General features: G+C 48.8%; 1 protein-coding gene across 10 annotated transcripts in view; it reads left to right on the top strand.

Moving 5' to 3' along the window:
- The first annotated feature begins 1,291 nt into the window (after positions 1-1,291).
- Positions 1,292-11,395, top strand: part of RBFOX1 (RNA binding fox-1 homolog 1) — a 2,042,166-nt gene continuing 2,032,062 nt past the window's right edge. For 4 of the 10 annotated variants that reach the window (XM_032843801.1, XM_032843800.1, XM_032843793.1 and 1 more), the window contains exon 1: positions 1,296-1,583. In XM_032843801.1, the coding sequence (XP_032699692.1) occupies positions 1,371-1,583 (213 nt within the window). In that variant the 5' untranslated portion in view covers positions 1,296-1,370. Of the gene's footprint in view, positions 1,584-11,395 lie in introns of all 10 variants that reach the window. The other 6 variants (XM_032843792.1, XM_032843798.1, XM_032843797.1 and 3 more) reach the window with 5 other exon arrangements.

The following is an 11,395-nucleotide window of genomic DNA, read 5'->3' as shown; positions in this document are numbered from 1 at the left end:
AGGATGCAGAGAACCCTGGGTGGGAGCAGATCCATTTACTCAGGCAATGAATGTTTCCTGAGTACTTAGTATGGGCCACTTACCTTGACGGTTTTCAGAATGAAGTCCTGAATAAGGCAGAGGCAATGACTGCCTAAAGGGGCTTGGTGGCAGAAAAATTGAAGAAGCAAATTGCAGCATGATCTCTGTGCTTTGTTGAGGAAGCTCGGGGAACATAAAAGTCCAACACTCACCCAGCCTTTCCTGGACACAGTGTTACCACTTAATTGTTCAGAAAATTCCTCCTGGTCCAACCAGCACAGCCGAGAGTCGCGCATTGATCTTAAGGGCCTGTTGGGCACCCTTAGATTTATCAACCCATCATTGCAAAATGTTTCTCAGAGCCTCCTCCCTTTGTGCATCAGCCCTGCTGCTGTGTTGAGTCGCTGCTGTGGTCTTCTACCTGGTCCCGCTTTGCGCGCCTGGTCGCTGGCAACCTCTCTTTCCACCATACATCTCTTCCCTCACCCACCCTGCTGCAGCCACTCAGGCTTCTTGCTGCCTGCCTCCCAGCCTCTGGACTTTTGCACATTCTAGTCCCTTTGCTGGAACATCCTTTTCCTGGCTGAGAACTGTTCATCTTGTGTATTTCCAGTCAGTGTTCATTTCCTCTGCCCCTTCTCCAGCCCCAGGCCTTCTGAGATGCTTTTGTTTTAGGTTCCCTTGTTCCCAGCAGTCCTGTGTGCACAGCCCTTTGCCCCACTGACTATGTCAGTCAATCAACACTTTCTCCCCAGGCACTGGGCTCCACCTGGGCAGAGACAATGCCTGCCACGGTCACTGTTATAATCCCCTCCCCCAGGGCCGTGCTTGGCCCATAGTGATGCTCAATAAATATCCTTGATAGGTCAGCATAGCTTTCAAAGCTGGCGTCTTTGCATTAAGCCGGTCACCCTCCAGGCCAAATTCTTAAATCTGTTCTGAGCAGCCTCTAAATCAATCAAGATGCAGAAGAGTACCGAAGACCAAGGTGTCCGTCCTTGTAGGGTACTGGAAAAGTGGATCCCTGCCTGTCCCTTCTCTCTCCCTTCCTTGGCCAGGGAGACCATGCGGGTGCAACTTGGAAGCAGGGCTTTGCCAGAGCGGCTCTGGCCCCTGGCAGGTGAGAGGAGCGCAGGCCTCTTCCACGGGTGCCTGCGGTATGCGTGAGCAGCCAGAAGGGGGCGGCAGAGAGACAGGAGTGGTCCACGGAGAAGCCCAGCTCCGAGCCGAGCCGCGCGAACCCACCGAGCCCGCGCTCAGAAGCCCGATCTCCCACCGACAGGCCGCTGGGGTCGGGAGACTGCCGAGTCCTTTCTCTTCCCCAAGTGCAGACAGAGCCCCCTGGAGCCATGGCCAGCCCTTCTGACAGCCCCGAAGACTCGGGCAAGCTCCGAGGCAGGGATGGCCGGCAGAGGAGGGAGGAGGAGGAGGATGCCCCTCCGGAGGAGAAGAGATTGAAGCTGGGGCTGGAGGGAGGAAGCGCAGCGCAGGAGGAAGGAGAAGACGCGCCACGTCTGGGCAGGGAAGAGACCGGCACCCAGACAGGTGGCGAAGGCAGAGGTGTAAGTGAGCGGGGGCGCAGGAGGGACTGGGGCTAGAGGTGGGGTGGGGTGGGCAGGATGCTCCCTGTCGGCCGGCCGTCAGGTCCAAGTTGATAATTGGGCAGCAACTCCTGCGGGCAGGCGCGGTTTGACAGCTCGTGGGGACCTCCTGAGAAACTAGATGCTTGGATGTTGGTGGCAACCCCCTCCTTGTTTGTGTAGCATTGACTCGCTGATTCTCCCACGGCGTTGTCGTCGTGTCTGGCTGGGAGACCCGTGGGTTCTGCGGTTAGCCAAAAAGGGGAAGAGAAAGCTCTGTGTCCTGGGGGTCCCCAGAAGGGGAAGGAGGTGAGGTGAAGGAGGGCTCTAACCAGCCCTCAACCTTCAGCTCCCTCCTGGGCAGTGCTGTTTTAGGTGTCTCTCTGGGACTTTGCCCGTTGTGTTTCTCTCACCTGGTAAGGGGCTTGGATGGGAAGTAGCTAGAACCCTAGCGCAGCTTCTGCCAAACCCTGCCCTGCCAGCAGCTCACCCCATGGCCCTCACCTGCTCTGCATCTTCTGTCATTGCTCCCCATTCTGGTTGGGCAGTGAGAGTTGAGAGAGAAGGCAGGTGGCTTCCATCCCTGAAGTCACTCTCTCCTTATTCTTTCCGAGAGGGAAAGAGAGACAAAGTTCTGTGCATCCCCTTAGGTGCTACCTGGCTGCGGTCCCTGCTGGCTGAAGATACGTGTGAGGTGTTTTTTGCATATGTGCATGGTTACGTGAGTCACTGGGCTTGTGTGAGATAGAGCTCAGTGGCCAGCTTGACCCCTTGGTTCCCTCTTTCTGCTTCCTCTCTTGAATCTTCCAGTTGTGACCCGGCTGACCTTACATTTGGGGAGCACAGGAGTCTGGAGAGCAGATGAGGGCTGGCTGGATAGCCGTCCCCGTGGCAAGGGCTTCCATCTTGAGAGTTTTTAATGGATAATGCCATTGACCTTTTTGTTTCTTCCAAATGTTTTTATTCTTGACCATTTGCTTGGCTGAGCTTGTCTTAAAAATTTGATTAGTGGCTAGTGAGCCCCAGGAGAGAGTTCCCATTCTTTCTCCCAAATGCACATAGGCAGCTGCAGCCTGCCTCCGTTCTCCAGGCTGCATCAAAGCCCAGCCGACCCCGAGTGGGGCTGCTCCCAGGCTCTGCTTTAGACACTTCACCTCCCTGTGGTTGTGCTTGTGTTCGGACTGTGGGCCACCCGGACACGAAAACCAGGTGAATTTCTCTCTGAGCTGCCAGGAGAAGGATAATCCTTATGGAAGGTTTATTGGGACACATCGTGGAAAGAGTGAGAGGGATGTGTCGCAGTGTGGTGAGAGGAGAGGCCCTGGGTCAGAAACATGATTTTGGGGGGCATTGCGGTGCTATGAAACTTTTACTGTCAGAAACTCCTCTATCACTTCTTCCCTCATTACTTGGAACTTTGCCAAAGACCGCGATATGAGAATGCAAGGAAGTGACCAAGTGCAGTAGGAGGTAAGAATGTGAGTTTGAATCTTGGCTCTGGTCTTCCTTTGCTGGGTGACTCAGAGCAAGTTACTTAATCTCTCCAAGACTTCGTGTCCTCATTGGTGAAATGGATATGTCAATAGGCTTTGTTTCATGGGGTTATTATCCCGGAGATTAAGTAAAGTTTATCTATAGGAAGCACTTAACATTAAGCCCAGCACATACTATGTGTTCAATAAATGTGATTTAGTACTGAAAGTTACTCCATGCGGCTCACTTGCTATTGTCTTTGGTTCTGGGGGTGCATCACAAGAGATGAAGGTCTTAGGCCAGGCTCTCCATACTAAATGCTTTCTGACGGTTAAGGAATTATGGGCAGATGATGAAATTTTTTTTTAAAGATTTTATTTATTTATTTGACAGACAGAGATCACAAGTAGGCAGGGAGGCAGGCAGAGAGAGAGTGGGAAGGAGGCTCCCCGCAGAGCAGGGAGCCCGATTCGGGGCTCGATCCCAGGACCCTGGGATCATGACCCGAGCCGAAGGCAGAGGCTTAACTCACTGAGCCACCCAGGCACCCCAGGTGATGAAATTTTTAAAAGGCAGAAAGTCCATTGAACTTTTTGGTTCACAAAGGGAAATAGGGATCTCATGGTTTGAAGGGTTATGTCATAACCGGACACAAACCCTCCTTTCCTGAATTCTGAATCCAATTTCCTACTTTTGGGGACACCTAGATCTTCTGGGGGAAGTGGCCCTTCACAACAATGGTGTCTTGGTTTTTAAGTTTAAAGGTTGGCCAAGCTTGTGCTGGTCAGAGTGCCTATCAGATAGATTTCTCCTCCTTTGTAGTGTTTATAGGAATATTTTCTTTAAAGAACCCAGGGAGCAGTTTCGGGCCAGTGCCAGGAGCAGCAGCATATTTCTTTGAGGAGACCCCATTTCTTCACTCACAGACCATGTCCAAATGGATCAAGAAGAACGGAGAGCTTTTTCATGAAATTTTGTCTGTAGACCATTAGCTTGGCTAAAATGTTAAAACATCCTTGTTCTTTAATAGCAGATTATTTTTAGGTACAGATCATTTTGGGCTTTTCTCTGCAGAAGCTGTATGGGCATCACCTCCCTGTCCATGTTGTATCTAGACATTTTTAAAAGATAAAATACCCTTTCCCTTCACTGGGTTTGGTGCTTTGGATGGCTGAGGTTTACATGTGATTGGTGGTCCCTGTGAGTGGCTCCCAGGCTTGGCTCTTTCCTTTAAGGGGAAGGGGCTGCTTCCTTTAGTGGTTGCTATGGGGTGCTTTTAGGAGGTAAAATGAGGACCCAGGAGCTATCTTAGTGCAGAGTCCTGTTGGAGGTGCCGTTGGAGGAGGAATGCGCCCAGTGAGGGCTGATCCCCCACCAGGGATCAAAAGTTTCCCAGACTCCTTTTGCCCCCTTCAGGACCAGGGCTGCTGAGAAGGCATCAAAGAACCAATCCTCCCAGAGCCTTTATTGACTCCTTTAAAGTGACCCTGGGGTGAGTCTGGCCTGCAGCTCTTCCTGGGGGGAGAGAAGGATCTCTTCTAGGTAATTGGTTATCAACATTGGCTGTTTGTTCAGTTTTGCTCAAGTTCGGGAAGCTGGGCATAGACTTCTGGGTTGTGCTGGGCAGAGCTGAAATCCCCTGATGAAATCCCCATTCAAGAGTCCCCAGGGTTGAGACCAGAATAGGGAGGTTATCATCAGTAGGAGGCCCCTATAGAGGGGAGTCCAGACTGCAGGTCTTTCCCTTGTCACTGGTGAAGGTCTGCACCTGGGTATCTCAACCTTCCCACTAGTGACATTTGGGGCCAGATCATCCTCTGTTGTGGGGGGCTGTCCTTAGCAGCATCCCTGACCTATAGCCACTGGATACCGTTAATGCTGCCTCTCCATCACCAGTGTGACAACTGAATATGGTTCCCAGACACTGCCAAATGTCTAGGGTTTGGGGAGGACGCAGATGAAATCACCTTCTCTGAAAGCCACTGGTTTATACTTACAAAAATGTTTCAGAGAAGAGCTATTAAGTTTGGATTCTGCTGTACCATTTATGAGCTATGTAGCCTTGGGAAGTTTATATATAATCTCCATGGGCCTCAGTTTCCTCATCTGTAAACTGAAGATAGTGAGATAAACTTCAATGGAAGGTTGTGTGGGCATTTAATATAATTCCAAGATAACAAATGGAAAAGGCTTAGCATAGGATTTAGACAGAAAAACACAAAACAAATGGTCAATTCCATTTTTACTTATTTGGGTGAGTCAGATTCTGTCTTCCATCCCCTTATCCATTTGGAGAGGTGCAAGGAAAACCTAAACCTTAGGTTTCCCTCTAGTTTTCTCCTTGGTTCTCTGGTTCCTGGATTCCAGGAAGCAAAGGTGTGGGTAGACAGAGCAGGTGGCTCTCAGTTTACTCCCACACTGGAGAATTCCAAAGCTGGCTTGCCATAACAGGGCTTTTGGGCCAACATCTGGGCTTCTGGATTCCCATTTGAACACAGCTGGACTCCACAGGACTGAAGCTCTCTCTGCCGAGATACAGATATTTCTCTGGCAATGATCTCTCAAGCTGACATGAAGACATGGCCACCCACTGGAACACGGTGATGCATGGGCTCTCCTACAATTTGTGAGGCAAGCGTCTGAGGATTGCAGTGTGCAAGTGAGGTTCCCTCGTCCTCCGAGGGCCAAAAGCGAAGTGCAGGTTGGTGGAGGGTCCTGCACGGAGGAAGAAGACATGGAGTGCATTTCTTTCAGTGAGAACAGAGGGGTATAGGCCACATACTGGATAGCTCAGACCACTGTGGGGAGACAGGTGCCTCTGTGCCTGCAGTAGTTTTGGACTATGAGCTGTCTAGCCCTTAGCTTTAATCATTTTAGAAATATTTAACCCCAGGGCTGGCAAACCGGAGTGCGGTTTGGGTTTCTCAGCTGGAAAGACACAGAATGCCAGCCAATGTCTTCGTGATTCTTTTCATTTCACTGAGATCGTTGTTGTCCCTTTGTATTCTTGGGAATATGATTTGGAGCTGAAGGAGCAGGAGGGAGATCAGTTTAGGGTTGGGACAGGGGTCTCTGCCAGGGATGTGGTGGCTGGGATGGTGGTGATGATAATGGGTGGAGTTGAATGCCTGAACAGAGGAAAGCTTATGAGACACAGTAGGGACTCAAGTATCAATCTGGTATGGCAATGAGAAAGAAGCAGGGTCAGGCTGACCTTCAGAATGACCTTCCAAATGGCAAGGAAGACTTTGAATTTGATTTTGGACTCTGGCTGAGTTTGCTTTCAGATCCAGGTGACAATGTGTAGCAGGATAGAAAGGTCTGGGACTGGATATTCAGATTTGAGAATCATCAATGTAGATGGTACTTGGGGCCATGGGAACACCTCAGGTTGACTGGGGAAACAGCGGTGGGGGGCGGAATGGAAGGGCTTTGGTATAAGTCCAAGGAAATCTTAATGATGAGAGGAGAAGAATCCATGAGAGAGATTGGAGGTGCATCAGGGAGAGGACATGTGGCTTCACAGACAGGAGGAGAGAAGGGTGAAGGTTGGTTGTGTTGAAGAGAGCCTGTTGGATTTAATGTGTCATGCTCATGGACTGGTTGTAGGGTGTACCAGGATTCTTCCTAAGTCTGGGCATTTCAGCACTCAGCTGGGGTGTGTGCACTGAAATACGGGACACTCATGGTCTTGACTTCCTTGCAAAACTCTAAGTCATGAGCATGACTCCAGAACTTTCTGTCCTCCTCGCAATACTCAACTGTCACTTTCCCACATTCCCTTGGAAGAGGACCCAGCCTTGGTGGAGAGCCCTGTCCTGGCAGCGTTTCTTGGCATAAGGTGGTGCCATTGGGAGACCTTCACCTCTGAATACCGAGGACTCTTTTCATTCCTTCTCCAAGTATTTGAGCACCTCCTATGTGCCAGGTCTATGTGCTGATCTACAAGATGGGTTCCTGTTCTCTTGGAGACCCTACTCTTGTGGTAGAGACAGACTCTGGTCCCTGGGCCAATGCTGGCGCCCTGCTGGTGATTATAAATAAATTTTTATTGGCACCCAGCTGCCACCATTCATGTACATATTGTTTGTGGCTGCTTTCCTGCTCTAATGGGAGAGTTGAGTAGTTGGGAGAGACTGTGTGGCTCACAAAGCCAAAAATATTTATCCTGAGAGTCTCAGGTTAAGGGGCCTTGCACCCACATGGTGTCCCATGACAGTGTGAGCACAGTTGCATGCAGATCTGATGAGGGGTTGCAGTAAAAGCGCTCGATTTGCAGGACTCCAAAGGAGGGGGTGACAGGTCCCCCACTATCCACTTTATGGGTCTTTGGTGTGAGAAATAGGACTGGGGGTCTGAATGGGCTTTCCTCACCCCTCTAACAGCGCACCAGGCTAGCATCATGCAGTTTTTGAATGGGGGAGACCAAAAAAAGAAATGGGGCATAATGACTTGTTCCCTTCCTAAAGATTTCCGAGATGGGTCCCTAGCACGTGTTTGGGGTCCCACTTTGCACAGCTGCCCAGATCCAGTGAGGTCAACCATCTTGGTGCTATGAGTCTGGGGTACAGAGCTTCCAAATCACCAAGAAGAGAGAGAAAAAAAGGTGGTTTTTGCAAGCCTAAGAACTCAGGTTATGTTGAAATTAACATTTCCCCCCAAAGTTTTATAATGCCTGGGCATACATGTTCAAGTGTCTGCCTCAAAACCTCTCACTAATAAGGAGATGGTGCATTTAATTTCCTTTTTTTTTTGTTCTCTTGGAGTAACACATGGCTTCCTGCATGGCCCTCCTTGCAGGCAACTGCATGTGGAGGGAATGGGACTTCTGATCATCAGCACAGGTCTCCAGAGGCTGCTGAGAGAGGCTGATCTTTTCCCTTCGTTTCAGACCCAGCAGAAAGTTGTCAGGTTACTCACAGCGGATAGGGCTCCTGCCTTTGCTTCTCCAAAGAATTTTGGCTGCATCTGACACCCTGTACCTCACCGGCTGGAGAGTGGGGGTCCCAGGCAGGTTGGAGATCTAAAAGTGCATGAGGAGGCCTGGGAAAAGCTGCTGTGAAGAGGCTCCAAAAGGATGGTAGAGGCAAACAAGAGAAAAGGAGAGCTGGTATGCAGAGTATGGACCTTAAAGGCACAAAAGAGAAAGCTGGAATTTCTAAAACAGAGAGAAGAGCAGACACCTTTAGCATAGTCCAAGTGTGTCAGGGCTTTTTGAATTTTGCTTGTTTTCCTTCTCCCTTACTCCTCTCACTATGTTCCAGGGTGTCATAGAAACAGACTTTTGGAGGCTCTGTGAAACTCCAGGTCTCGCAGTCTTTGGGGAATGCAGGGGCTACCCTGAGGGTCTCCTTGGCTCTGAGCCTCCTCCTTTTCCGGCTTCCATCCCTGACTGTGTGCAGACCTGACTTGTGTCTCAGACCTCTGCCCTGGAGAAACCTGGACAGGGCTTGTGCCTTTGCTTTGGGGCTTGTGTCTTGTGTGTCTGGATGAGGAAGACTTTATGACTTGGAAACCTGTTCACTTGAATTGGAAGGTACCTAGGAGGGAAAATCTACTGCCTTCTTCATTTTTCTTTTTGCTTCTGTGTTCTGTGTCCACCTGATGGAGTTGTAAGCCCTGGTGTATGGGAATAGGCTGGGTGAAAGAGTCTACATTATATGAGTATAATTTTTTGGCTTTTGTTCTGTTTATTAAAAATGCAAATTATTATTTGCTCATTGTAAAGGATTTAAACAATACCGCTATGTAGAAAAACAAAAAACAAAACTCCTGCTTTGTCTGTTTCTCTTCGATCTTGCTTCTCAGAAGCTGACACTAGGATGGGTTGAGGTATATCCTTCCACACCTTTCTCTGCACGTATGTAAACATGTACATCTGCATACAAATTGTTTAATTTTAATCTCTTTAAGAATAAAAATAGGTTATGGACATTGGGTAGGGTATGTGCTATGGTGAGTGCTGTGAAGTGTTTAAACCTGGAGATTCACAGACCTGTACCCCTGGGGAAAAAGAAATATATATGTTTATAAAAAATAAAAATTAAATTAAAAAAAATAATTTAAGAAACAGATGCAAGACAAATGCTCCAAAATAAATGAGTGGTTTAGATTATAAAAAAAAAAAAGAATAAAAATAGGATAATGCTATATTTATTGTTTGGAAAAGCCTCCTTTTAACTCAATGATGTATATCATGGACATCATTTCACGTTGGAATATGGACTCCTCCTTCCTTTCAGAACAGTTATTCTGCTGTGTGGATGCGCCGTATTGTCTTTCTTTCTTTTTATTATGTTATGTTAGTCATCATACCGTACATCATTAGCTTTTGATATAGCGTTCCAAGATTCCTTGTTCACGTATGACACCCAGTGCTCCATGCAATACGTGCCCTCCTTAATACCCATCACTGGGTGAAACTATCCACCCTCCCCTCTAAAACCCTCAGGTTGTTTCTCGGAGTCTGCAGTCTCTTATGGTTCATCACCCCCTCCGGTCCCTCCCCCTTCACTTTTCCCTTCCTTCTCCTAATGTCCTCCGTGCTATTCCTTATGCTCCACAAATAAGTGAAACCATATGATAATTGACTCTCTCTGCTTGATTTATTTCACTCAGCATCATCTCCTCCAGTCCCATCCGTGTTGATGCAGAAGTTGGATAGTCATCATTTCTGATGGCTCATACTCCATTGTGTATATGGCCCACGTCTTCTTTATCCATTCATCTGTGCAGGGCATCTTGGCTTTTCCCACAGTTTGGCTATTGTGGACCTGGCTGCTGTGACCCTTCGGTGCACTGTACTTTCTTTAGGCCAACCCTATACTGATAGATCTCTGAATGGTTTCTACTTCTTCCCTATTGCAAATGGTATTGCGATGAATAGTCCAGCACATATCATTTGATGTTCTGTGCCTGTGTTTTTTTGTGATACGTTCCTAGGAACAGGATATCCAGGTCAGAGGGTGATCAGTGCTGCGTTTGCATCCTGGTTGAGTATGTTCCCCTACCGTCAGCTCCCTAAGGCTCTCCATAGTGCCATCCTCTGCAGGAGTCATCCCCAAAGCCTAAGGGCATTGGCCAGAATGGTATTCTCTGTCTCACTTTCATGTAGTCAGTCCACACTCTGATGCCACCCCCAGCAGGGACTCTGGCTTCCAACTCGGGCAGGTGGCCTCACACTGGAGGGAAATCTCATTTTCCCAAAAGTTCTTGGTGATGTTACTGCAAGTTCCAAAGTTGGCATTTGATTCTTTCAGGCCTAGCCACTCCCCAACTGTGTGTCCTTGAGCTCTCTGGCCTCAGTTTCCTCAAAGGCAAGTGGTGATAATAATATAATAATAACGCTGCCACCCTGGGCTGCTAGGAGGACTCAGTGAAGTAACCATTACTTCCACATGCTTGGCTTGTTGTCCACATTCAAGGAAGTGCTGGGGGTTGCTGCTGAGTGTTGAGTAAGCCAGACTGTGTTTTGACCAAGGGCTGTGTCTTCAGTACCAAGTCTAGCACCAGGCCATTAGTAGCCGCTCAGAAAATGCTCAGCCAGTGACTGAATGGCAGGGACAGAGATTGGGGCAGAGGCAGTGAGAGCAGACGGAAGGAAACAGAGCTCCCACTAGGTCCCCAGCTGGAGGATTCTAGGATGAATCCCAGTCTTAGAGCCCCTTGCCCATTTCCCATACTTCCCAAGGCCCATAGGAGTTTGCTGTGTGTTTAGGCCAGAGCCCAGAAGCTGGGACCTGGGCAGGTCTGGTCAGCATCCTACTGTATAAGGGCACCTCCATTCCCAACTTGGACCTGGATGCCAAGTGACCCCAAGTTGGCAGGGACTCGGCTTGTTCTGAGCCCAGGGACAAAAGGCAGGGAGGTGTGGAGGGGTAGGGACTCCCATTTTGGCCCTTGCTTTTTCTCCTTCACTTTGGACACTGCGTGTGTGTGTGTGTGTGTGTGTGTGTGTGTGTGTGTATTTTTCTGTAAGTTTCCAAGTCTTAGGTTGTGTTTGTGTGGGACTAGGTTTGCCCATTAAACTTGACTCTCAGTTAACAAATTTTTTAGTATAGGTATATCCCAGTGCAACATTTGGGACATAAAAATAATTCGTTATTTATCCAAAATGCAAGTTTAACTGGTGTTCTGTCTTTTTACTTGCTACATCTGGTAATTCTGTGTGGAGGTTGTCAGTGTGTGTTGGTGTGTCTCCATTGAGGGACTGTCTATAGGCACAAGGATGGGGACCAATTGAGAAGACCCTCCTTGGCTGCTTTGGTGGCCTAGAGGCTGATGGGTTGGGTACTCGAGCTCCCAGGTCTAGACAGTGCTCC

Source organism: Lontra canadensis, unplaced genomic scaffold (genome assembly GCF_010015895.1).
Source record: "Lontra canadensis isolate GAN:19392208 unplaced genomic scaffold, GSC_riverotter_1.0 scaffold143, whole genome shotgun sequence".
Taxonomy (NCBI): domain Eukaryota; kingdom Metazoa; phylum Chordata; class Mammalia; order Carnivora; family Mustelidae; genus Lontra; species Lontra canadensis.
Note: the sequence above shows the minus strand (reverse complement) of the source record. Positions and strands in the feature narration are given on the sequence as shown.